Source organism: Martes martes (assembly GCF_963455335.1).
Source record: "Martes martes genome assembly, chromosome: 15".
Taxonomy (NCBI): Eukaryota; Metazoa; Chordata; class Mammalia; order Carnivora; family Mustelidae; genus Martes; species Martes martes.
The window spans coordinates 57,114,927-57,141,276 of NC_137903.1; the positions used below are offsets into that span (position 1 = coordinate 57,114,927).

Genomic DNA, 26,350 nt, shown 5'->3' on the forward strand with positions numbered 1-26,350 from the left:
GAAAATAGAGCAGGAATATTCTCATGATGTTAGCTCACAGCAGGCCACTAGTGCTATCTTAATGGGAGCAAAGCCTTGGGGGTTTGGGAGGGCGGAAGGGGGAGACCGGGGACCCAACACTACAAGGAAAGAAGTGTCCTCCAAGCAAATGCGTTCGGCTCCACGGAGCTCCCAGGCCCCTGTGCGATCACAGGCCCGGCCTCCGCTCCTTCTAAGGTCAGTGCACGGACGGATGTCAGGTGTGCCCCCGCATCCCCACCCCGCGGTAAGAGCAGGTCAGGCCCCAGCGCGCGCCACTTACAGGCCCTGCGGGCCCCTCTCCAGGGGAGGCGGGGCTGGCGCCGTGGGCCGGACCCGACTGGGACGGGGGCGGGACCTGGGCGGGGCCGGGGCGGGGTCTGCGCCGGCGCGGGGGTCCGGGAGGGACGGGCGCTCGGCCAGCGGCGTAAACACCGCCGCAGCGCCGCGGCGGAGCAGGTGAGCCGGCGGGTCTGGGGCGTGCGGGCGGGGTTTGGTCTCCCGCAGCGACCCGCGAGCGGGGTGCTGGCCCCCCGCAAGCCGCTCACAGCGGCGGGTCGTGGCCCCTTCCCCAGCGCGGGGCTGCGGTCCCTGCGCGCGCCTGTCCGGCCTCTGCGGCCGGCGCAGGGGCGGAAAGGGGAGCGCGCGGGGAAGCGGCGGCGGCGGCGGGGGCTGACCGGGACCTCGGGGATGGGAGGAGTGCGGGGAGCGGCCCCCAGGCCTGGGCCTGCGCGGGGCTGTGTCTGCCTCCCCGCGGCCCGAGCCCGCCGGTGGTAGGCGCGGTGCGGCCCGCTGGAGGGCCGGGCATTTAAAGAAGCAGCGCACGTGGGTCTGGGAGGCGCGGGCACGGCGTCCTCCCCGCGCTGGGGCCGCCTCGTCTCTCGGGCGGACGGGCCTTCGAAGCAGGGGTAGGCGAGGGTCTGACTGCCAGGGTGGGGAACCGACCGCAGATCGGGCCTGGAGCTGACGATTTCGCTATCAACGGTGCTTGGCCGTTTTATAGCGGTGGGGAGACTCCCAGAATCAAGCTTTTGAAGCTGAAGAAAACTGAAACAGAGGCCGGTCCCCACCCCACATTTTATCCATGAAGAAACTCAGCCCACAGAGGTAACGCAGCTGTCCAAGGCCATCCAGGTGGGATAGAGCAGAGCCAGGCTCAGAACCCGCAAAGGGGGAAGTCTGCTTTCCAGCCCTGGCACCAGACCTCAGCCCTTGGGGAGTTGGATGAAATGCTTCTGCCTGCTGAATTAATGAGTATTTCCTTTTTGAGGAATGAGCTGTGGGTTCGTGCACTAGCGGCGTCCCCATTTACAGATGGAGAACCTGAGAGGATCCCCTCCAGAGCAGTTGCAGAGCCGCCCTAATGGTCAGCCTGGGCTTTGGGGCGGCAGGGACAGTAACTTGATCAGGACCGACCCTGGCTTCTGGTGTGGTGCCCTCGATGTCCATTCTGTAGACACCTGAGCCTCCAGTGCTCTCAGCAGTAATTAAAGGCTCTGGATAAGCTGCTTCAGGTGTGGGAGCCTCAGGAGGCCCTCTCCCTGAAGGTGGCTGTGTGGGAGCAGGCAGGTGTGTCAGCAGCTGTGTTTTCTGGACCCAGCTGGTGAGGAGGCAGGGGTCCTGGGGCCAGCTCGGAGCTGCAGCTTGAGCCACCCAGTGGGCAGACAGGCAGGCTGGCAGTCCAGATTCCTTCCTGGGGTGGAAGGAAGGAGCCTTTAGGTCTAGGGCTGAAAGTGGAAGGCTTGGAGGAACATTTGCTGCAGAATGGGCTAGAAGTCATTTCAGGGCTTCAGGGAAAATTCTGCATGGCTTGGTGTTCAGGTGTCTCTGCGCCAAGTCTAGGGTCTTGGTGCATGCAGGGGGCAGGAGGATGGATGAAATGAATGCCCTGTTCCTGTCTATTGGAGAAGGAGCAGCATAAGAAAGCACCTGGCTGGAGGCTGCCACTCGCATGCCTGGAGGTCTGGTGTGTGTTGCCAGGCCTGTCACCTGCCCCTCAGCACCTCGACGGCTGCTCCCAGTCCCACCGCACACACGGGTTTGCCAAACGGGAGGCCTCCCCTCCCTTGGCCTCTGAGTTATTTTTCATTTTTATTTTTTAAGGTTTTATTTATTTGAGTAATCACGATATTCGACGTGGGGCTTGCACTCACAACCTGGGATGAAGAGCTCATCCTACGGAGCCAGCTGGGCGCCACAAGCATTACTGATGGTGAACTTGAAGAGTATCATATACAGCTGCAGCCACACGAAAGTAGCTATTATTTTTACCCACTACAGTAATGGGAAACTGAGGCTCAGGGGGCTAAGCCACTTGTCCTATTAGGTGCCTTTGGTGACTAGAGCACCAGGATTTGAACCCAGCTGGCTGGGTCTTAATCTTTTGGGTTTTTGCAGAGGGAGGCCTCCCACATTCACTCCCAACCTGTGTCCCTGCCCTACTGCCCTGGACATTTCTGTGTGCTCTCCGTTAGTAGCTACCTGACAAAGCAATAAAAAATAATTTTTAAAAGATTTTATTTATTAGCATGAGAGCACGAGTGGGGGGAGGGGCGCAGGGAGAGGGAGAAGCAGGCTTTCCGCTGAGGGGGGGTGCCTGACATGGGACTCAAAGATCCCGGGACCCTGAGATCACGACCTGAGCTGAAGTCAGACACTCAACCCACTGAGCCACCCAGGTGCCCCTAAATAATTTTTTCTAAAGAGACCAAAGCAGTGTGTGGGTAGATCCCATGCGTGTTTCTACTGAAGGTATCTTTGGCTGGTTTACAGCTCTTGCTTTGAGGTTGGGATGCTGTTTAGTTGGGGGAAGGCAAGACAACCAGTGTTTCTGCAAGTGTTCCCACCTGTTCCCCAACTCCAGTGGCTGCGGGGAGGGCGGGTGGAGGGAATGTCAGGGCCCTGAGGCTGGCGGAGGCTTCCCACAGCCAGGGCCCGGGAGGGGAGCTTGATCGGACATGGGCCTCAAGCCTTGTGTAACCAGTGTTGACCTCCAGGCCGGGAGGTTTCGAGGCTGCCATGGTAAAGTCTGGGGAAAGACCAGATGTCAGGGAGGAGATCAACCTCGTCCAGCTTCTTCATTGCCTGGGAGGATGGGTTGCTCGTTCACCTTTGCCGCAGTATGGTCTTCTGGAGCACAGGAAGGAAAATGGAAAGGGTGCTCACCTTTCTTCTGTACCTTAACCAGAAAATCTGTGGCTTTATGGAGATAAAGATAATGCATGTTTAGGAACTGTTTTTTAAAAGGTCCTCCCTTTGCTCGCAGCTCAAAGATAACCCTCCCCCCCCCCCCCCGTCAGCATACGCTTCCTTACAGCAGTTCACGCACATACATAGAATTCTTTATGAAAGTGTTGGAGGCAGGATGCTGGGCATGAAGTTTTGTGTCCTATTTTTTTCTGTGAATGTTCCATCTTCAGAATGTTCCCTTCATGGGTATTCTTGCGTATAGAGAACGTGAGCGTGTCATTATTGATCTGACTAGTGTGTAGCAGGACACTTTAGCACCCTGAACCCACCCAGAGAAGCAGCCTGCAGACTCCAGCCCCCTCCCCACCATGTGGAGCCCTAGTAGCAGACTGACGGAAGGCAGAGCAGCCCCCAAGCAGGAGAGAGGGGCTGGGGGCAGGAGAGAGAGGAGTGAAGCCCTAATCAGGAGGCGTTTGTAATTCCGCGACCTCTTGTCTGTGTTTTGGAGAAGCTATATATCAAAGACATGCCTCGTAAGGGTGAGAGTGCCCCCAGAGAGCCCCCCTGGGGTGCTGTGCCGCGCCTGTGTGACCATGGCTCTGGGCCACTCAGAGTGTGCGAGTCTCAGGCGTTACTCTGGGTGAGCGGGGGGATAGCTGCTCACGGGCAGTTGGCCGACCTGAACTGCAGCCAAGGTTTTGGCCCCTCTGGGCTCCAGTTTCCTTAACTACAAACTAGGGCACTGACCAGATGGCCTTTAAGGTCCGTGCCAGCTCTGGCGTCTGTCCTGTGGATGTGCCCTGGCCTTTGACAAAGCGCTCATGTTGCCAGAGGCTGGGGCTAGGGGGAAGCCCTGTCTCCCCGGGGCCTGCGTGAGGGGTGACCTTGGCTGCTGAACTCTTGTGTCTGGTGGTTTAGCGCACATGCTACTTTCCAAGGGGGCATCAACAGCTTCGCACTCGTCCCGCTGTATCGCTGCCTGTGTTCCGTCTTCACGGTAACTGCTATTTCCCAACACCTGCTCTGTGCCGGACACTTTACATATTATCCCTCGTTTTCGCAGGACTCTTGCAAGGTGTGTCCATTCTGCTCCTTTCCAGATGAGTAAATCTATTGTCTCGGGCCACGCAGCCAGGGAGCGTGTTCAAGTTCCACAGCTAGGTGACTGGATCGCTGCTTCTCTCTTAAAAAGAGCACTTTTATCCTGGGCCCTCCTCGAAGGTGGCATGTTAGGGCCATGGCCTCTGCCACTTTTCCCAAACTGCCCCCTCTCCAGGTTACTGCAGGACACGAGGGAGGTCAGCCTGGGCTCGGGGCACTTTTGAGTATAAGACGGCAGACAGTGGTAGATGGAGAGCCTGGGTCCAGGTTTGGGAGGCTCCGTCAGGTCCCCCTGGGGCCTCTGGTCTGGGAGCGTGGAGCAGCCTGCGGGGAGGCACACTGACCAAGGCTACCTCCCTGGGTTGGGGAGAACCGTCTGGTGAATGATGGTGCATCCCGGTTTGGGCTGAGGTGGACAGAGAGAGGGATGAATGCCAACCAGGACCAAATACTAGGTCGGCTGCCCTGGGCCAGGGGGGACGGGGAGACAAGGAGGCACGGGGAGACAAGGAGGCACGGGAATTCCTAAGGGAACTTTGTCCCTTGCAAACGGCTCCCCAGTATGAGGGAGGCAGTGAGAACCTCCCGGGGGTCCTGCCGGGTATGGGTGACCCTAGAGAGGGGTCTGTGCAAACCTGAGCCACCCCCTTTGAAAGTGAGGACTCCTGGTTCAATTCAGCCTGCTGCAGGACCCTGACCTTCCTCTGTCGCCCTCCTGTTCGAGGTAAATGCGGTAACTCCCACTTTGCTTCTGGAGGAGCGATTTACATCTTTTCCAAGGAGGAGCTCTTGGTTACTATGGCGTTTTACAGTCTGTCTCTGGAATGAGAAGGTCAAGGAAAATGGGTCACGGGGTTTCCTTAATAACCGCAGGAGCCGCTGACACAGGCATTCTGGGGGAATTCTCTGGGTTGGACTCACCGGGTTTGGCTAATTCAGCTTTTCGATCTCATTCAGCTGATTAATGGGAGGAAGTGGTGGCTTCTTTGGCTGTGTGGGTTTTGCGCCCTAATGCAAGCCAGGCAGCCCGCAGTCCCTGGGAAGGGCTGCCCCTCCTCCCGTCGGCCGTTGGAGGCTTCCTCGGCCCCCTCCCAGCTGGAGGAGGGCTGGTTGCTATGTGGTTGGTAGGACCTGCCAGGGGGTGGCAGTGAGAGCCTCTGCGCCCCGCCCCCGCCCGCCCCAGTCCTCCTCCCACGGGCGATCCTGACGTCACTGGCGCCCTGATGTGGACAAATATCGAGTAAGATTGTTGATCCGCATCCATTTGGGGGGTGGTTTCCCCCTCCCGAGATTTTGGGGTGCCGTCAGGCATTGGTTCCAACCTGGAAGCAAGAGGAGTACTTCCCAGCTGCTCTGTTCTCCAGGACCCAGGTAAAAAGAGGGGCCGCGTCCACCTGTCCCCCTCCCCCCCCAATCCCTTGAGGGCACGCAGGAGTGGCAGGATGGGGAGGAACTCTGTCTCAGTGTTGATATTCCATATTTCCCTTTACAAAATTAATGGCTTGGGGTGCCTGGGTGGCTCAGTCAATCGGGCATCTGACTCTCAATCTCAGCTCTGGTCTTGATCTCAGGGTTGTGAGTTCAAGCCCCAGTCTCCATGTCGGAGCCTACTTTAAAAAAAAAAAAAAAAAAAAAGAATGGCTTAAAAAAAAAAAAAAAGCCTACTGGCACAATCCTTGATTATAACAGAAGGTTTTAGAAATGCAGGAAAATGTGAAAAAATGGCCCACAGTCTCAGCGTCCAGAGGTTAACTGTATTCGGTGTTTTGTGATCTGTCTTGCCAGCCCTTCATATACCAACGTTTTCGAAGAATGTTCAGATGGTCGTGAATGTGAACGTTTAGATCCATTACATTGAACACTGGACGCGTCCTAGGCCAGAGTCAGGGATTTTAGTAATTTTCACTTTTTGGATCATCGTAAACAACCGCAGCAAACGTGTTTATGAAAGTCTTTTATTATTTTCTTAGGGCAGGTTCCGAGAAGTAGCAGTTCAGGATCCAAAGGTACGAATGTTTTGAAAGCTTCCCCTGTGCATGGCCTTCAGAAAGGTTGGTGGTGCTGGACCACGGAGACCTAGTTTTTCCACGTCCTCGGCAGTGGTGGGCATTACTTGGGGACCCTCTGTGTCTGGGAACTGCCTTCTTCCCCTGCAGCTTTCCTGGTGGGAAGAGAGAGCCTCGGGGCTCTCTGAGCAGAGAGGGTTTCAGGAGAAGGCACGTTCTTCTTTCACTTCCAGATCCAGTGAGCGAGTAGTGCTGAGCAGTGCCAGGGGATGGGGGCTAGATTGTAACAGGAGTCCTAGAGTCCTGAGCTGGGGGCCTGGGGGCTGGCTGGGCTTGGGTTCCAGAGCCGGGCAGCCCCAGGAGAGACTCTCAGTTGGGGGCCATCTCAGGGTGCAGAGCCCTGGACCTTTGGTCAGAATGGAGCTGGGGATCCATGCTCACTAAGTGGTCTAGCATAGCATTCAGGACTACAGACCCTGACTGCCTGGGTACAAGGGTGACTTTGAACCTATCACATTGCAGACCTGTCTCCCCATCTGTAAAATGGGCAGGAAGAGCAGCACCCAGCTCCCCTGTCACTGCATGCAGTACGTGCTCAGAGCTCAGGGGTGGTGGCCCAACAGCCCTGCCCCAGATGGCCGGGACCCTTGAGAAATAGCATGTTAAGGGACCCAGCCTTTTCTGAGTACTCAGTACCCTGTCTGGTGTTCAGGGGTCTGAAGGCTCCTCACCTGTCCCTACCCAGTCAGCAAGCCCAGAGGTTTGGGATTGGATAGAGCCCGTGTTCTGACAGCCTTGGTGGCTGGCAGCCACAACCCCCTCGGGGCCTGCCATCCAGGGTCCTGGGAGTCTTGTGCCCTGCATCAGGGCAGGCTTGGGAGGAATCTGCCCAGGGAGCCTTTGTTTTCGGGCGAGGAGGCCATGCCTGAATTAGCTCTGACAGTCTTTCTTCAAGCTCACCTTGCCAGGCGTCCTTTGGGGACACCAGGGAAACACTGGGAGGCAGAAGTGGCCTCTGGGGACTGTCTTGTTAGCTGCTGACAAGTGGCTGAAGAAATGGAAATTGGAAGGACTGGCCCCCTCCTCTGTGTCGCCACTCTCCCCCGTGGCTCCCCTTCTTTCAAGAAGCATCTGTGCCCCCTGTTTGTCCATTCCCCTCCTGCTTGTCATTGGGAGCCCAGGGGGAGGGGGAGGGAGCTGCAGCCATGAGGCTTTCCATCCTGGGACCTGGATCTGTTCCTCCAGTCACTGTGGAGATCAGTTGCAGGCTCCGCAGGGGCCTGAGAGGGAGAGAAGAGGGGTCCTAACTCTACTATTAATTCCTACCCCAAGCAGAAGTGGTGAGCTAGAAAACAAGGTGCTGAGAGCACCCCCCCCCCCGTTTCAGGTCCCCTCAGACTGGGCTCCCTCAGGTTCACTGTGCCGGGTCCCGGGTCCGGCTGCCCTCCCGTGGCATTGAGCTGAGGCTGGTACTGGGGGGCTTGCAGTGAAGAGGGAGGCGCCCCCTCCCCTCATTCTGTTCACACCCCTCTTCTGTCCGGAAGCCTTGGTTGGCCCCTCCCTGCGGGACTCAGCCCTTGCCCCTCCCTAGGGGTGGAGGGTGGTTCCGGCCTTCTGGGGCCTCCAGACTTCCTGCTACTTGCTAGGTCCCCACACTCTAGCGGCAGGTCTGGGAGGTCCCCCATCCCTCACATCTTTCTGCCAGGATGCCCTGCCTCCCCCGGTCTCCACCTGGGAAGCTGTTCCTGGCCTCCATCCCTCCGAATCCTTGAGACCTGGGACCCCCCAACAACCAGACCCAGCGGCTGGCGGACTCCTCCTCCTCTTGACCTTCACTGCAGGAGGTCGGGCCTCATCCCTGTCCTGACACTTGTCTTCTCTCTTCCTCTGCTCGTCCTCCTGCTCTTGTCTTTCTATTTTATTACTTGAGTGTAATTAACAGGCTCTGTGGTATTAGTCTCTGGTGTGCAGGTTTCCCAGCATGCATCACGAGAAGCGTCTCTTCGCCTCCACCTGTGGGCCCCTCTCCCCGCTCCGGAAACCACCCTGTGGGTCTCTGTTTAGGGACCTGTTTCTTTGTGTGCTGGGTGGTTTTGTTTCTTGAATTCTGCCTGCGAGTGACATCATCTGGTATTTCTCTTTCGACTCCTGCTCTGGTCTGTCTGCCCTGCATCAGGGGAGCTGGTTCATTTTTTTTTTTTAATAAAGATTTTGTTTATTTATTTGAGAGAGAAGGAGAGAGGAAACATGAGTGGGGGGAAGGGCGGAAGGAGACGGAGCAGCAGACTCTGTGCCAAGCAAGGAGCCTGATGTGGGGCTCGATCCCAGGACCCCGGGATCATGACCCAAGCCAAAGGCAGATGCTTAACTGACTTGAGCCCCCCCCCCCCGGGAGCCCTGGAGCTGGTTCATTTTGAGGCCCCCGTGAGACTGACCGGGAGCCGTTTGTCACAGGTCCTAATCCGTGAGGTAAGCAGATGCGGGCTCTGCCTTTGGCCTGCAGCTGGGGGAGTGGAGGTGAGGGGGTCCGCTCAGGAGTAACCCTCACCACAGCCTGGGCTGCATCCCTGTCAGGGCGAGCAGAGCTGGCTGACGAGAGAAGGAACCTGCCTGCTTCCTTGGGAGGTCACGCGCTCCGGCGGGGAGCTTTCATGGAAGCATGCGTTCAGCAGAGGCCAGGCCTGGTCCTCTCTCCCCGGTGCCCCGTAGCTCAGCCCCGAGGGCCTCTGGGAGGCGTTGCGGGGAGAGCAGGCCTGCCCGGGAAGCTGGCAGGGACAGCGAGGTCCGCCAGGCGTTGTCAGAAGCTCTTCCGGGCCCTTCCGCCGCCCTCGCTTCCTTGAGCTGCTGCCGGGTGGACACCGTGCTTGGGTTAGAACAGCGGAGCTGGGGGCGAGCCTCCCTGCGGTTCGCACCCTCCAGCCTGGCCTTCCTGCTGGGTCCCTCAGCTGTACTTTCCTACCAGACACACACTGACCCCACCTCTCCTGGTCTCGCTGCTCCCCTGCGCCCCAGACTCCTTGACCCTTTTTAACTCATCTCACCCCTTCTCACTCAGCAGGTTCCTGGACCAGACTCTGTCTTTCCCCTGAGATGCTTGTCCCCTGCCCGCGGCTTTGTGCCTGGCTGTCATCCTGGATTCTGACCTGTTTCACCCCCACATCCAGAGCGGATGGGTGTCCTCCCAATGCCCCCCTCACTGGCGTCCAGCTGTTGCCCCTGAGGCAGAGCCTGTCCCCCTCCCACGGTTGTCTTCAGGGACAAGACGGTCTCCTTCCTTTCCATCTCCAGGGTTGCCAAATATCCTAACACAGTTTGGGAGGCCCTCCCATCTCCACAGCCCCCCCGCCTGCCCCGGCAGTGCCAGGCCCCACCTGGAGTGTCTGTTCTTCATGCCCTCTGCCTTTTCCTCCCACCTGGAAAATTCTGTCTCTGCCAGGGGTGGTATCTTCTCTAGAAAACATTCTTGATCTCTGAGAGTGACCCTCCTTCGTGCTTCTGTACCTCTTGGTGAACACTTAGATCACATAATTGGTCACATGGGATGGTTGCTGGTCTGTTTTGTTTTGTTTTGGTTTTGGAAGATTTTATTTATTTATTTGTGAGAGAGAATGAGTGAGCGTGAGCAGGGGGAGAGGGAGAAGCAGGCTGTTCACTGAGCAGAGAGCCCAGCTCCATCCCAGGACCCGGGGATCATGACCTGAGCCCAAGGCAGACATTTCACTGACTGGAGCCACCTGGAGGTGTGTCTCTCTCTCTTTCTCTCCTTCTGTCTCTCTTTCTTTCTTTCTTTTTTTTTTTTAAGGACAAATGTATTTCTTGCTCATCTTCCTATCCCCAGATCCCAGTGTGGTGGTTGTCCCACCACAGGCGCTCGATGGATGTTTGTTGATTGAACGAATGAGCGTGCTGACAGTTTGGAGTAGCCACAACTTTTCTAGTCGGGCCTCTCTCCGGAGGCCTGGGTCTCCTCGGCCATTCCTTCTGGTGGCTGCCATAGAGGCAACTCCTGGGAAGCCTTGTTTTCCAGCAGACCCTCGACCCAAGCATCATGGGTGGTTGTCAGGCAGGACCTGTGGCCAGGCCTTCAGGCCACCTCTGGCCACCCCCTCAGCCCTCTGCTGCCTTTGCTTTGCAGGAAGATGGACAAGAGATACCCTGTGCTCTTTTCTCTAGGCGCTTCCCGAGGCAGGGCCATGCTCACGTTCATGGCCTCTGACAGTGAGGAAGAAGTGTGTGACGAGAGAACGTCCCTGATGTCGGCTGAGAGCCCCCCACCGCGCTGCTGCCAGGAGGCCCGGCAGGGCCTGGAGGACAGAGAGAGTGCTGCCCAGTGGGTAGGTTTCTGCCAGCGGTCAGAGGCCCCAGGCTCCTGGTCCTCATGGTTGGAACCCAGGCACGCCCTGATGCGGGAGGGAGGGGAAAGTAGAGGTGAGAATTGGTCCCCCAGGGTAGGTCCCCCAGGGTGGGCGGTGGGTCCCGGTCACTGAGGGCTCTGGATTGGATGGCACGTCTGCAGTCTGCTGCGGACTAAATGGTTCTGTCCCCAGCCCCCGCGGGCTCGCCTTTCTGGCACAAGCGCCATGCAGCGGGATGCTGGGAGGGGAGCCCAGGCCTGGGGTGGCAGGGGAAGCACCATGGAGGGTCGGCGGCCAGACCCGGAGCCAGGGGATGAGCACCTACCTCAGTCGTGTGTGACGGTTGGGTTGGCTGCACTTAGAGACAATGGAAGTCTCCTCACTGTTCTAGAGGCTGGGAAGTGCGAGCGCAAGGGGCCGACAGATCCAGCATCTGGTTCTTCTGGGTCTTCTCTCCGGGTCCTCATGTGGTGGGCCGGCCAGGGAGCTCTCTGGGGCCCATTAATTTTATTTCTTTAGTTTCAGAGGTAGAGGTCAATGACTCATCTGTTTTATAAAGCACCCAGTGCGCATCATGTCAAGCAACCTCCTTAATACCTGTCCCCCAGCCGCCCCATCCCCCCCACACCCTCCCCTCCAGCAACCCCGAGTTTGTTTCCTATGATTAAGAAGAGTCTCTTGTGGTTTGCTTCCCTCTCTGATTTTGTCTTGTTTTATTTTTCCCTCCTTCCCCTATCTTCCTCTGTTTTGTTTCTTAAATTCCACATATGAGTGAGATCATATGATAGTCGTCTTTCTCTGGTTGACTTATTTCGCTTAGCATCATACCCTCTAGTTCCATCCACGTTATTGCAAAGGGCAAGATTTCGTTCTTTTTGGTGGCTGAGTAATATTCCATTGTAGATTTATACCACCTCTTTATCCATCCGTCGGTGGGCATCTGGGCTCTTTCCGTAGTTTGGCTGTTGTGGACATTGCTGCTATAAACATCAGGGTACAGGTGTCTGGGGCCCATTTGTAAGGGTACTCATCCCATCAGGAGGGCTCCACCCTCACAACTCAGTCCCCTCGCAAAGACCCCCCCCACCTTCACATTCCATCACATTGGGGGGTTAGGGTCCAATGTGTGAATTTGGGGGGCATGCACACATTACAATCTTATCTCTGCAGGACATGAGGTTAAAACATCATAAGTCGGGGTGCCCGGGGGGAGAGTCACCTAGCCTTACTACCTCCCACCCCGGCAAGGCAAAATAGCATCTGGAGTTGCCCGAAACCCCAGCTCCATTTTGCCTGTTATAGTATTTAAAACCTTTCATGGGGAATTTTTCCTGCCAGCCAGCCTTAGTCTCCGTTGCTGAAATTAGAGCTCATTTCTCTCATCCTCTGAATTCCCAGTGAGCTGGTCTCCAGTTTCTTCAGCTCAACGCCACCACCAACCACTCCTAACCCCTCCTTTGCACTTCTCCTTTTCTTAGCTGAGAGTCTCACTTGGAATTCTCTCTGCAAAGAACCAGTATTGAAGCAGCGGTCCTTTTGAATGTGTGTTTTGCTTGGCTCTGGCTCTGGCGGTTAATGTAATTAACGAGGCCGCGAGTGACCCTAAATTGGCACGATTCCCAAACAGAAATTCTTGCAGATGGGTTTGGGGCAGCAGGTGCTGAGGCCCTGCCCTCCCACCCTACCAGGAGTTTGGTGCCAGTTAGCCCATCAGAGTCTGGTTCACGGCATCCAGTTCTCCATGCCCAATTTTGCACATGTCAGGGGAGTTCCAAGCAATTTCTTCCTCTGCAAATTCCCAGTGTCTTGCAGTCAGAGGGTACTCATGGGTGCTGACTCTTCTAGTGAGTGTAATCTGTCTTCCTCCTCTGTCACCTGGCCAGTCTCCTCCCGAATCCATGTGGCTGCTTGAACAGAACTGAGTGGCATCTGAATCCCTGAATGGAGGGAGGGGGGAGATCCCTAGATGCGCTCCAGGCTCCTGAGCCACACGTCCTGGGCCCGCAAGCTGCCCTCTCCCGTGGCTGCTCTGGCCCCTTCCCGCATTTGCGGTGGTGTGTGCTAGCTCTGAAGCGTCTCCGGTTGATCTCGTAAATGTTCCCAGTGCCCTGCCGTCCCAGCCCTGCGGCATCTAGACCGCAGCCCCCTAGGCTGGTTCTTCCATCTGGAAAGCAACACTCAAACTGCACTCTTCCAGTTCCAAAATACCCGTGCCCGGCACCGCAGAGCCCACCACGGGGGCGTGCCATGGCCCTCACCGAGCGGTTTTCCGCAGAGAAGCCAGGATAGCGAGGAGGACCTCGACGAGGATGCGGACCGCTACATGTGCAGTGGGGTCCCCGGGCAGCCATCGGGCCTGGAGGAGGAGCTGACCCTCAAATATGGGGCGAAGCACGTGATCATGCTGTTTGTGCCCGTGACGCTGTGCATGGTCGTGGTGGTGGCCACCATCAAGTCCGTGCGCTTCTACACGGAGAAGAACGGCCAGCTGTAAGCTGGGGAGCAGGGCAGGGCCGGGGGAGGGTCTCGGCACCCGCAGCTCCATGCCAGGGGCCTGTGCAGAGCTGGGCTGAGAGCTGCCTGACTCCGTGCTCTGCTCCGTCCACCGCCTCCCAGCGGTGTGACCTGCGCGGGCCCTTCCCTAACCGCTCTCTGCCTCAGTTTCCTTGTTTATATAATGGGTCTGACCCCAGGAGAACAGGGCGAGTTAGAACCGTGGCTGCCGCCACGTGGCAGAGGGCAGGCTCCGGGTGTGGGGTCCCGGGCACAGGGTGTCACCCCATGTGACTGAACGGCTGGTTTCCTCTCTGGGCTGCCACTCCTGTGGCCGGAAACCCGCATGGGGCCAGGAGATTTCTTAGTTGGCTTCCAGCCCAGGGAGCGAGATTTGGATCCCTTTAGTGGAAGGCAGCAGCATGGACAAGTGGGAAGCCCCCTCTGCTCTCTGGCCCGCTGCTCTGGGGCAGTCGCCCGCCTCTGACTATCTTCTCCGAACTTGGTTTCTAATTAGTTTCCTTTCCCTTTGGTTTGATTTTTCCAAAGAAAGGGGCAGGCTTGTTCTGGGCCGGCCACAGAGCGGGTGGGAGGGGCCCCAGCAGACAGTGTTGAGGGAAGGTGAGTGCTCAGGGGCAGGAAGTTTCCGCAGTCCAGGGCAGACAGGGTGGACAGGGCAGGGGTCTAGGGCACGGCCTCTCGCCTCTGTTGGCTGCAGGTGCCTCTGCTCCTGGCCTGCCCTGGGTCGGGTATGGGTGTGGGGTTTTGCTGGGTGCCCTGGCCTGGGGAAGAGGGGAGAGCAGGAGAGCACCTCGGGGTGGGGGAGGCCTGGTGGGAGTGAGGGGAGAGCACCTTGGTGGGAGGGAGGTCTGGTGGGAGTGGGGGGAGAGCACCTCGGGGAGAGGGAGGCCTTGCGGGAGGGGGGTGCTTGGGGGAGGGGGAGGTGCGGGAGGGAGGCCTCAGGGAGGGCAGGCGAGCACCTCGGGGAGGGGGTGGCCTGGGGGGGGCCCCTTCCTTTTCTGCTCAGAGCTCAGGCATCAGGCTAAGGCTGGGTGGCTCATGGGCAGGCCCTATGGAGCAGGCAGGGAGCAGAGTCTGCAGCCCGCCATCTCCCTCAGCATCTACACACCATTCACCGAGGACACGCCCTCCGTGGGCCAGCGCCTGCTCAACTCCGTCCTCAACACCCTCATCATGATCAGTGTCATCGTGGCCATGACCATCTTCCTGGTCGTGCTCTACAAGTACCGCTGCTACAAGGTGAGGGCCAGCCCTGCCCGCTGCCCTGTCCTATCTGCCCTGCCCACTGCCCCGTCCTGTCCGCCCTGCCTGCTGCCCACTGCCCTGTCCTGTCCGCCCTGCCTGCTGCCCCGTCCTGTCCGCCCTGCCCTCTGCCCCGTCCTGTCCACCCTGCCCGCTGCTCCATCCTGCCCGCTGCCCCGTCCTGCCTGTTGCCCTCTGCCCCATCCTGTCCATTCTGCCTGCTGCCCGCTGCCCCGTCCTGTCCGCCCTGCCTGCTGCCCCGTCCTGTCCGCCCTGCCCTCTGCCCCGTCCTGTCCACCCTGCCCGCTGCTCCATCCTGCCCGCTGCCCCGTCCTGCCTGTTGCCCTCTGCCCCATCCTGTCCATTCTGCCTGCTGCTCACTGCCCCATCCTGTCTGCCCTGCCCGCTGCCCACTGACTCATCCTGTCCACCCTGCCCACTGCCCCATCCTGCCTGCTGCCCGCTGCCCCATCCTGTCCGCCCTGCCCACTGCCCCGTCCTGTCCTCCCGGCCCCCTGCTGCTGCAGGCTTGCCAAGGCTCTTGCCCGAGAGGGAGCTGACGCTGCTGTTAGACGTGCCCCCCAGCCCCTACCCCTGTGGGGGTTGCCCGCTGCCCCATCCTTGGCTTGTTCAGAACCCCGCCTGCCCCGGTCCCTGACTGTAGCGTTCACGCCCCTTCTCACATTCGGGAGTTAATTTTATTTAGCTGCTGCTTCAGAAGAAAGGAGATGTTCTGTTTTAGGGTCCCTGCGCCCCACACTTCCCCACAGGTTTACTCGACCTCCCTGTTTCCCTCTCAGCTGGCTATGCAGGTGCCGTGCTGAGGTCTTCGAGGCCTGGGGGACTGGTAGACCCCTAGCTGCTGTGAGGACCCTGGGAGCCCAGGGGACCCCCCCCACCCCGGTCCAAGCAGGGGCGTTGTCCCTCCCCAGGCAGGCTGTGAGCTTTCGGCTGTAGGTTTTAGGGTCTGAACCCCTGAGGCCTGAAAGAATGACACGCTGGGGGTGGCTGGTTGGAAGCGGTCCTTACGCTGGCTGCCACCCTCTGGGCACAGGTGGGGAGCAGAGACAAGGCTCAGCCCAAGGGCAGAAGCCTGTCCCGGCCGGGATGACACCAGGGGGTGGACAACAGGAGGGCTGCTCCAAGCGCTGGGACGCCAAGGCTGACCGGTGAATGATGATTTGTGGAAATAAGGCAGTTTTAAGTGGGGCCAGGAAACATCATGGGGTTGTGTGGTCGGAGCAGAGGCCACGGGGCCTGTGAAAACAAGCCAGTCAGGGGCTCAGGGGTTACGGAAAGACAGCACTGCTGTGGTCAGCAGCTGTCAGGTGACCTGTCCCGGGACTGACGGGAGGCAGATTGGCAAGGTGTCTTTGCGGGTTCTGTGACACTCAGGAGAGCAGTGGTGGTGGTCCTGGGGGGTGGAGGCGGCTTGGGCGAGGAGGGTCAGCCCATCCCCAGGCAGCCAGGCCACCACCTGCCTTCCAGGTAGACCAGGTTCCCACTGAGGTCCCCAGTGGCCCAAGCAGGTGACTGATGGGGGCAGGCTGGTGGCAGTGACTCCACCGTGCCCCCGACAGCTGGCTAGGGGACTGGCTTAGGACCAGCCTACAGTCATCTTTGATCTGCTTCTTTGGCCAGGACAGGAGGCACATGTCTCTCTAAGGACCTGTGAGTAGACCCTCAGGTGGCAGGCCTGTTCCTGGGGTGACCAGAGAAAGCTCCCTCAAAGACAGCCGTGACCCCTTTAAGATAGCACCCCAGCGAGTCTCCCGTCACTTTAACCTGACGTTCCCTTTCTCGTACCTGTGACTACCTGACTACATGTACATACATTCACGAGCTGCGACCCTCACGCTGGGTGCGGGGGGGGGGGGGGTCTCCAGCACACCCACCCTCAGTGAGGGAACAGGGCTCTGATTGCTCGCACCTGAGGGTTCCTGCTCCACGCCCTTGCCAGCGGATCTGGGGAGGACTCCGTGGATTTCTCTGCCCTCTTTGTCAGTCACGTGGCCACTCCGTACCTTCCAGCGTGGTCATGGAGGAGCCCACCGGAGATTCTGGAAGCTTGGGCACCGGTCCCGGGAAAGCTGGGGCCTGTGTCCATCCTGCCTGTTTCTCTTGTCTAGTTCATCCACGGCTGGTTGATCATGTCCTCCCTGATGCTGCTGTTCCTCTTCACCTACATCTACCTCGGGTAAGTCGCCCTCCCACCAGGCTCCAGACTCTGCCCTTGTCGCTGCTCTGACCCCGTCCTTCCTCGCCTGGGCCCCTGTGGCAGGCCACGCCTCCCTTTCTCGTTCTTGATTTAAAGGAGCACAGTCCACATGGAGGGCGATCTCTGTGAACCCAAGAGGGGTGTAGACCCCTTAAGATTCACATTCTCATCTTTGGGCTGGGCCTGGGTGCTTGCTCGTTTGTGGGAAAAGTGATCTGCTCTGTTGCCTTCGATCTGGAATGGCGGCCTGACCCAGGAGAGACTGGAGAGACAGGGGGACCTTTCTCTTGGGCAGAGGGTCTTCCAGGTTGTGCCAGTGCACGCTGACATGAACCAACCCAAGGATGAGACATTGGCACAGTCACCAGTTTGTTCCAGAAAATACTTGATGTGGTTCGTTGTAGGACCCACAGAACCGGGGAAGGGGGTGCTAGTGATGAAACCAGAGGTCGGAAGGACCCAGCTGGGGGCTTAGCGGTTGAGGAGCAGGGAATGTTGAACTGTGTCTAGTTGGGGGTCTCACCTCTCCACTGACTTTCCCGCCCATGCTTGACTCTGGTCGCACAGGGAAGTGCTCAAGACCTATAACGTGGCCATGGACTACCCCACCCTGTTCCTGACCGTCTGGAACTTCGGGGCGGTGGGCATGGTGTGCATCCACTGGAAAGGCCCCCTCGTGCTGCAGCAGGCCTACCTCATCATGATCAGTGCGCTCATGGCCTTGGTGTTCATCAAGTACCTCCCGGAATGGTCTGCCTGGGTCATTCTGGGCGCCATCTCTGTGTACGGTAGGCGGATGCAGGTGGGCTTTGAGCCTGGTGGTGGGCAGCGGGGGCTGTGTCCGGGGGTCGAGTCCTCCTCACTGGTGCCCACAGGTGGCAGGGGCTGAAAGGGGCCTCCCTCCCCGATGAATGCTGGACGGTCTCCCCTCTGAGAGGCTCACCTTCGTGAGACACGGGGGCTGTGGGGCCCGGGGCCATGGGCGTGCTCACTATTGTTTGCATGTCTGTGGAGTGCTCACACTGGTGAGCGCTGGACACACTGGGAGATCTGTTCAGAGCAGCCGTAGGGTCAGGCACGGGGCCGTGAATCACGAGTGCCTGGAACTGCTCATTAGCAGCTCAGTAACTAGGGTTTATGTGGTTCTCTTTCCCCATCACTTCCATTTTGAGGGTAGGGAATGGGAGGTTCCGGACAACAAGCCCACCACTGGGGTCCCTGAGCCACATGGCGGTTCCTTGTTTCCAGTCCACCCGTTTAGACTCCGTTCTGGGCTTCAGCCAGTGTGGGTTCTCCAGGTCAGGGCTGGAAGCCGGTGGGTCGGGGGCAGGCACGCAGGGCACACTCGGAGCCTCACTCTGGGGCTCTGGGCTGCATTTGCCCCAGTGTTCACGGGCCAGCTCCCCTCTCTGGGGGCTGCTTGGGAACAAATGTCACGGGTCACATACCCTGGTATCTTTGCTCTCCCAGATCTCGTGGCTGTGCTGTGCCCCAAAGGGCCACTGAGGATGCTGGTGGAGACCGCCCAGGAGAGGAACGAGCCCATATTTCCTGCCCTGATATACTCCTGTGAGTGACCCCTACGTCTCCTCCCGAGTTTGAAACTGGGGGCTGCTTCCTGGCCACGGCTTTCAGAGTTCTCTGGTCTAAGAGGAGGGGGTGGCCTTGGTGATCCCGGGGTGGCCCGCCTGCCAGGGACAAAGACTGGCTGGATCTTGGTTTCACACAGAAGATGCTGAGAGAGTTAGGGCCGCCCAAAGCAGCAGGGGACGTGGTCCACCCCCCCAGCTGTGGCCCATCCAGCGTCCGGTGGCGCATGGTGGGCACTGCCCATGGCCACCCGCTTGGCCCTCCACCCTCCTGAGAGGGTGCTTCGGAGAGGGGCTCTCGAGGGCGGGGGTCTGGGGGCGCAGGTGGACCTGCTCTTTGTTGGGCTTCCTCGACGGCTCCATGGCTCGTGGAGGTCTCTGAAGGGAAGGCACCCGGCGCTGCTGCCGGCTGCGGGGGCCGGACTGTAGGGAGTTGGACTGATGGGTGCGTTTGACAGACGAGCGTCAGACCCACACTCTGCAGCAAGCACTGTGCTGGGCTTCCGCGGTGCTGCAGGAGATAAGACCCACGTGGCCTCGGGCATCTCGGGGCTCACAGCCCTGTGGTCCCATTGCCCTCCCATCTGTCGATGGGCGTGTTTGAGGAGTGAGCCTGAATGCCTGGGGCTCGCTGTCTGCAGGTGCAGACCCACTGCCGAGTGCTGGGGATCGTCTGCAGAGGCAGGATGGAGCTTGGAGTGGGAGCCGTTGGCAGGGGGCCCACAGCCTAAATCAGGTTCGAGGCCACTTTGAGGAAGAGCAGAGACCACGTGTGGTGGGCCGAGACGGGGCTCTTACCTGTGTTCGCCGTCTCTGTGCTGTGGGGGAGCACACGTTCTTGCGGGGGAGACGTGCTTGGTCAGAGATGAAGTGTCAGGGAGGCCGAGGACTTCGGGGGGAGGGCGGGTGCTGTTTTGTGTTTGGTGGTCGAGGACACCTCTGTCATAAGGTGACATTTGACCCCAGGCTTGTGTTAGGAAGCCCAGGGGGCAGAGTTCCAGCAGAAGGCCCTGAGGTGGATACAGCCAGTACTGAGCTGAAGCCACGGGGGGCAGAAGGGAGGAGGGGGCCCTTCCAGAGGCACAGGTCCAGGGGCACTGGGGAGCCACTGGAGGGCAGAAGGGGGGAGGGAGCAGGTGAGGGGGTGCATGTCGCTGGGGAGCAGAAGTCACTGTGGGGGGGGCAGAAAGGAGGGGGCGGTGAGGGGGTGCAGGTCAGGGAGCCCTGGGGAGCCAAAGCTGCTGGGGGAGGCAGAAAGGAGGAGGGACAGGCAAGGGGGTGCAGGTCAGGGGGCACTGAGGAGCTGAGGCCAGCTGAGTGGGGCAGGTCTGGAGGTGCAGGTCTAGGTGTGCTGGGGATCCGAAGCTGGCAGGGAGCACAAAGGAGGGGCAGGTCTAGGAGCACTGGGGAGCTAAAGCCAGTGGGGGGCAGACGGGAGGAGAGGCAGGTGAGGGGGCACTGGGCCCTGCAGGCCATGGCGAGGACTCGGCTTTCACTCCTGAGTGAGCTTCATGCCCTGGAAGGCTTTGGATCAAGCTGACGTGAATATTTTAGCAGGATCACTCAAGTTGCTGAGGGGAGAGGAAACGGCATGGTGACGAGAGTGGGAGAGAAGCCAGGTTTGGGGGTGACTAGCAGCCCGGGAGTCGGGGGGTACGGCTGTGGCCCCAGGGCAGCAGTAGAGGCCAAGGACGCCAACGGGTTCTGGAGATACTTTGGAGGCCAAATTGGCAGGATTTGCGATGCTTGGGGTACAGACCAGGAGAAAGAGTCAAGGACATCCATGTGTCCTGGGGTCTGAGCAACATCAGGGATGGAGGTGCCACGCAGTGAGAGGGACAGGGTGGGGCCACCGTGGCTGCCATGGCCACGTGGGGAATGTTCTAGGCACGCTCACGGGGCCGCCAGGTGGAGACGTGGAGACGTGGAGACGTGGAGACATGTGTGTGATGGGAGTTGAGGCGAGAGTTTCCGGGCCAGAGAGAGCCCAGACAGTGCTCCCGACCCAGCGATCCCACCCTGGGCGGAAGCCAGGGGAGCCGGACACAGGGTCTCCATGGCTACCCACGCACCCGTGCCCGTAGCCGCATCACATGTGGTCGCCGAGGGGTGCAGTCACGCCATGTCTGTCACCGCCGGGCGAGTGAACGACACTCGATGAACGCACCGTGGAGCGTCGTTCAGTCCTGAGCAGGGACGCGTCCGGCCACGGGCCGCATGGATGCGCCTGGAGGCCACCACGCTGAGCGAGCGAAGCGTCATGGAGGGCCGGGGCTGCCACCTGTGTGGGGCGTCTAGAGGACTCGGGAGCTAGAATGGGGGAGCGGCGGGCGGGGGAAGGGTAGTTTCAGGGCCGGAAGACAAGCAGTTCTGGAGTGTCTCCCAACAATGTGGGTACAAAAAAAGCCCAGAAAGGGCATTGTATGCCCGTATCTGTTGAGTCTGGACCCCTTCCCCAGGGGCCCCCAAACAAGGGGCGTAGATGCATCCCCACTGGAGGTGACAGTCCTGTGCGGGCTTTTTGGGGATGCTGCCTTCCGGGCCCTGGGGGCAGCCTCACTCAGCAGCGCCTGACGCACAACCTTTTCTCCTTCTGTAGCCGCCATGGTGTGGACGGTGGGCATGGCCAAGCTGGACCCCTCCTCCCAGGGAGCCCTTCAGCTGCCCTACGACCCTGAGATGGGTGAGTGTCAGGGGCTGCCTCTGCACCCAGGTCCGCCACGCCTGCCCTCTCTGGGGGGTGCAGAGCCGGGAGGGGCGGAAGGGAAAGCAACGCTCCTGGACGGGCGCGTGCTGGGGACTGAGCAAGGGTGGGGGGACGTCTAGCTACCCCCCCTCTCCTCGTGACACATAGCAGAGAGCTTTTCTGTCTGTCTTTCGGGTCGCTGAGCCGTGAGCTCAGAGGGGGAGCCCTGAGCTCAGAGATCCCTCTGACTAGAGTTTTGTTTCTCTCCCTCCCCCCGTCCCCGCCTCACACCGTGACGGCTCTCGGTTCTCTTCGCGGACACACAGAAGAAGACTCCTATGACAGTTTTGGGGAGCCCTCGTACCCGGAAGTCTTTGAGCCCCCCCTGCCTGGTTACCCAGGGGACGAGCTGGAAGAAGAGGAGGAAAGTAAGTTGCCCAGGCCCAGAGGGTCTGCGTGGGCCCAGTGGTGGGGGCAGGGGTGCAGCTGGGGCTCCCTGAAGCCAGGGAAGGGTGTGGGGGAGAAGCACCCCCTCAGAGGTGGGCACAGAAGTTCCAGGACCAGCCTGCCAGAGGTGGTGTCTTGTTGGCTACGCCGGGCTGCGACGGGCGCTCTTCCCGCTTACCAGAAAGGAGCAGGCGTGGTTGGTGTCTGTACTGTGCTGGGTGCGAGCGGTAATCCAGGCCTGGCTCGGGTGTACCTGCCGTGGGCTCTGATCGCCCCCACTGGGCCCGGGAGGAGCATGCGGGAGAACAAGGGGGGCAGAGCGCAATGACCCAGCTCCTTGACCTGGTCTCAGGGGCCCTGGGGAAGTTACCTGAGGGGGGACTTCTGAGCTGAGCTCTAGGGGTTCAGCTCCGGGAGCAGGGGACACGGGTGGGAGTGGGGGTACAGAGGCCAGGGGCCCACAGTCCAGGGTGAGTTAGAGGAAGGCCAGGAAGGAACCGTAGATCAGAGGTGCAGACGTGGGACTGCGCGGCTCATGGGCGCTCAGAGGGCCTCCCAGAGGGAAGTGGAGGGTCCGGCCTGTGCACCATGCCCGGGGGGGTGGGGGGGGCCGCCGGAGGGTTTTGAGTTTTGTGGGAGGAAGGACATGACCCAGTGGGAGCAGGGTCGTAGGCTGTGGAGAATTCCATCCCAGTATGCATTTATATGGCCTGTAGGAGGGCCCAGTGTAGCTGTGGGAGCACAAGGTATGGGTTCGGGGCTCAGGCAGGCTGGGCTGGACAGCCACTAACAGCACTGCCCCATGCTCAGGCCGCCATGGGCTGTGGGACACAGGGTCCCATGCGCCACTCGGCACAAAGCAGGTGGGCTGCGTCTGTGTCCTGGTGGAAAGACTGTGTTCATCCTCCTTGGCCGTGTGCCCTTGGACCTGTCGTCAAGGCCGTCTTCCACACAGGCCCTTCCCTGTCTCTCCCTGGGGGTCACTACCCAGTTCTGCCCCACTACCCCTCCAGTTGCAGTAGTCCCCTAGCACGACTCCGGGGGCCGGGAAAGCCCTGTACTTACAGCTACAGTTTTATCGTAAGGGAGATAACTAAGGACCAGCCTTGCGAAGGGATGTGGAGCGCAGGTGTGGGAGGGTCCTGAACTCTCCCTGTGGAGAGCTCTCTTCAGGAGGCATGAGGGCGGGTTACACACATACACACACACATACACACACACACACACACCACCACCACCACCACCACCACCACCACCACCACCACCCACCACCACCCACCACCACCCACCACCACCCACCACCCACCACCCACTACCCAGCATGTGGATACGTTCATCAGGCTTCAGGGGTCAGAGTCTAACAGGTTGCATTACATAGATGTGCCTGAGTCCTCGCTCGGGGCCTGTCCTGTCCCCCCAGAGGCCAGCTGGGCCTAGTCCTGGCCCCCTTCTCACAAGGTCGGTCTTTCTGGTGGAGCAGCCCCTCCAGGTCCTCTCACTCAAGGGTTTAGGGTTCTGGGCCTCCTGAGTAACAGATGCTCCTGTCACTTGGGAAATTCCGGGATGTAGCCTCCCTCCCAGGGACCAGGGACAAAGGCCAGAAAAATTCTTCATGTCCCAGCAGCCCTGGCACCGGCTTGAGGAAGGAGGAGGGAGCCGCGGGGAGTGCAGGGAGCAGTTGAGGAGGGCCAGCCCTTGGGGGTTATGCCGCACTCGCACTCGCACTCGGGGTGCAGCTGAGACTCTGCCCTGGAGGCAGTGGGGGGCCCTTAGGGGTTTGTGAGCTAATGTTTCAGGTAGACCCTGGCTGCGGGAGGAGTTGAGGCCGCTGGGAGACCAGGCCCCTGGCGCCGGCGAGGGAGGAGAGGAGCAGGCTGGGGCTGGGAGGAGAGGGTGGCGGGAGTGCAGGGTGAGCCAGGGGCACGTGGGGCACGCAGGGCGGGCAGCTGGAAGCATCTCGGGACCCGCAGGGGGACACGCGGCAGCCACATGGAAGGACGGCGTGGGCTGTCCCAGGCCAGGGTCTGAGAGCATCCCATACACGTCAAAACCTGGGCCTGAAGCGGGGCCTGGGAGCGGTTCAGGTTGGAATAGTGACAGGGGCCCAACCGGGGTCTACATGGTGAGGAGGAAGGGAGGACACCGGCGGAGGACCAGAGGAGGACAGGGGACCCAGCCGGGAGCAGCTGGAGGCCGCAGGCATCCACGGGCCGTGTGCCTGCCTCCCGCTGCACACTGGCTGCCGGGGGACCTGGGCCTTCTGGGCCTCGCACAGGCACAGGATGGGAGCGTGGAGCTCATCAGAGACGTGACTGAGAGGGAAGGGCAGAGCCTCACAGCAGGGCTGGAAAAGCAGGGGGTGGGTGTGAGCGAGAGGGACACTGACAGACCACCGTAAGGGGCGTGGCGGAGACAGATGGACAGACAGCAGAGGAAGGAAGGAAAGCAGGCTGCGAGAGATGGTGAGCCGGAGGCCTGCTTCCTCTCTGGGGGCTGGAGCCAGCCTGCGGGGGTCTCGCCTGACCAGGGAGCCCCTGTGAGCCACGGGAGGCAGCAGAGGGGCGGACAGGCAGCAGGCCTGTGCGGGCAGCCTTGTTAGGTAAACGTCTGCCTGGAGCCGTGGCCTGTGAAGGAGGACTCCGTGGGGCAGGCCCGCCCGAAGGAGACAGAAGTGTCGTGGGCACTGTCAGTTCTCGGCTACGGTCTGCAGGAGATAAGCTAATTACCAAATACGCTTATCTCTTGTTACCAGGAAGGGTCTCCCAAGGGGCTGGCGACATTGTACTCTGGAGAGGAGTGAAATTAACTTCCCTAAAACTTATTTCTTACTTAGCCCTAAATTGTACAGCCTCCCACCAACCCCTGCAAGTACATTTTATTTGCTCTTTTAACTAAGTGTCAAGTACCAGTTTTACCCCAATTGTCAGAAATGCTAGCTTTTCACAGCCTGGATGGCAGGTGGCCCAGCCCAGCGGCCCCTTTTTCCCCCTGGCTGCTGGCTTTCCACGGCAACCAGTCCCTGCCCCAGAGGCCAGGTGAGGTGGGCTGGCAGTGACCCTGCCCTGTCTGGACCCCACGGGCCTCAGGACTCTGGTCCCGGGTCCCCTGGGTCCCTTGGAGCAGGCAGAGCAGCTAGGCTGTGGGCTGGCCTCTGCCTTCTCCACCCCTTCCTCTTGGGGCTCCCGACACTGACGGGCTCGCTCTGTCTTCCCTGCACAGGGGGCGTGAAGCTCGGCCTGGGGGACTTCATCTTCTACAGTGTGCTGGTGGGCAAGGCGGCGGCCACGGGCAGCGGGGACTGGAACACCACGCTGGCATGCTTCGTGGCCATCCTCATTGTGAGTGGGCTGGGTGTACCCTGCCCTGTCTCCCTGGTTTGGGGGGGGACCTGGATCCAAGAAGAGTTTCAGAGGCTGCTGTCCCTTGGAGGGGCAGGATGTTGTGGGCTGGGCAGGGCTGCCAGGAAGCCCCTGGAGATGAGACCAGGCTTACAGAAGGGTCCGGCCCGGGCAGGTGTGGCTGAGGGACTCCGGCATCATGGACCACACATGTGGCCGTGCAGAGGCTTGGCCGACACTGTGTGTGGTCTCATGATGTCTGTGAGGCAGGGAGGGGCCCCTGTCACTTTGAACCCCAGTGGTGACTCGGTGTGGCCGGACACCCACAATGCGGGAAGTGCCCAGGAAGGTTGCATCTGGACAGTGGAGGCTCCGAGTGGCCTGTGCTCCACGTTCCACCCCCGTAAAACTGGGTGTCCCCGGGCGTGTCAGGGATCGGGTAGCAGACCCCCAGACTGACCTGAAGCTCTGCCCTCCCCAGGGACAGGGCAGCTGCTCTAGTCCCCTGTCCCCTCCCTGCACCACTGCCCCCGTTGGCCAGGGCGGGGCAGGATGGGCGGCCACTTCCAAGGGGATGGGTCACAGGGCATCTTTGGTTTCCTCGAGGTGCTGACTGCTGAGACCCTCCCCGGCCTTTCCATGGAGCTTGTGCAGCTCTTTACAAATACACGTCCCTTAAGGGGAGGCCGCTGGTCACGCATGTCACTGCTGTTGCCAGATGGGGCGGTGGTCTGGGAGTCGGGAGGCTCCCGCGTGAGCATGCAGGGTGTTAGACGGGGTGAGCGCTCCCCCTCTGGCACAGCACAGAGCTTTGAGAGGCCCTGGGAAGATTGGGTGTCCGGGGCTGTTGTCCGACACGCCCCTTGCTGGCACCAGAGCCCGGGGGTTGGACCTCAGCCGCTGCCCACCATCCGCACCGGCGGTCACCACCCCCCTCCCCTCTGTGTCCCGCAGGGTTTGTGTCTGACCCTCCTGCTGCTTGCTGTGTTCAAGAAGGCGCTGCCCGCCCTCCCCATCTCCATCACGTTCGGGCTCATCTTCTACTTCTCCACCGACAACCTGGTGCGTCCATTCATGGACACCTTGGCTTCTCATCAGCTCTACATCTGATGGGGCCGGGCACGGGGCTGGCAGCCATGGGAGGCTGTCGTGGGGGCCCTCGCGTAGTTCTACACTCTAGTGCCATATATTTTTAAGACTTTTCTTTCCTTAAAAAAAAGAAAAAGAAAAGAAAAAAGTGTCGTGTTTACTTGGCGAAGAGGAAGAACCAACTTTCTGGTGCTCGTGGTTTTGTCGTCTGACCACGGCTCACTGGCTGGAAGCACCAGGAGTTGGTCTGGACGCGCCCAAGACCGCTGGGCCACGAGGGGAGGGTGTGGCGAGGTCGCCCACCCCATGCCACAGCCCAGGATGCTCCGAGGGCCAAGGCGAAGGAAGGGACCAGGAGCTCGTGCTCGGGATGGCACTTAGCACCTGCCCGCTCTGGCAGGAGAAGAAAGCCAGTTTGCCCTGCGTGGAACGTCCCCAACGCTTTGTCTGTGATGTCATCGTTATTTTATTACCTTTAGAAACCGAGTCCTGTTCTTGTTCCAGCAGTTACTGCTGGGAAGTGGCTTAATATCAATAAATCAGTGAATCTTCCTGGAA

The 26,350-nt window shown here is 59.9% G+C and overlaps 1 protein-coding gene across 27 annotated transcripts; it reads left to right on the plus strand.

Annotated features, from left to right (window-relative positions):
- The first annotated feature begins 382 nt into the window (after positions 1 to 382).
- PSEN2 (presenilin 2) lies at positions 383 to 26,350 on the plus strand. Of its 27 annotated transcripts, none has more exons than XM_080824721.1 (13): positions 432 to 477; positions 2,122 to 2,272; positions 6,279 to 6,314; positions 10,488 to 10,648; positions 12,945 to 13,159; positions 14,281 to 14,422; positions 16,555 to 16,622; positions 17,211 to 17,431; positions 18,114 to 18,212; positions 20,832 to 20,915; positions 21,245 to 21,346; positions 24,585 to 24,703; positions 25,658 to 26,350. In XM_080824721.1, exons 4-13 carry the CDS (start codon positions 10,508 to 10,510, stop codon positions 25,811 to 25,813), a joined length of 1,347 nt encoding a protein of 448 aa, XP_080680847.1. In that variant the 5' UTR covers positions 432 to 477; positions 2,122 to 2,272; positions 6,279 to 6,314; positions 10,488 to 10,507; the 3' UTR covers positions 25,814 to 26,350. The 27 variants fall into 27 exon arrangements, with proteins under 27 accessions (XP_080680846.1, XP_080680838.1, XP_080680845.1 ...); XM_080824705.1 differs by lacking the exon at positions 432 to 477 and adding an exon at positions 8,020 to 8,158 and having other exon boundaries at positions 12,867 to 13,159; positions 14,230 to 14,422; XM_080824716.1 differs by lacking the exon at positions 432 to 477 and adding an exon at positions 8,020 to 8,158 and having other exon boundaries at positions 2,124 to 2,272; positions 12,867 to 13,159.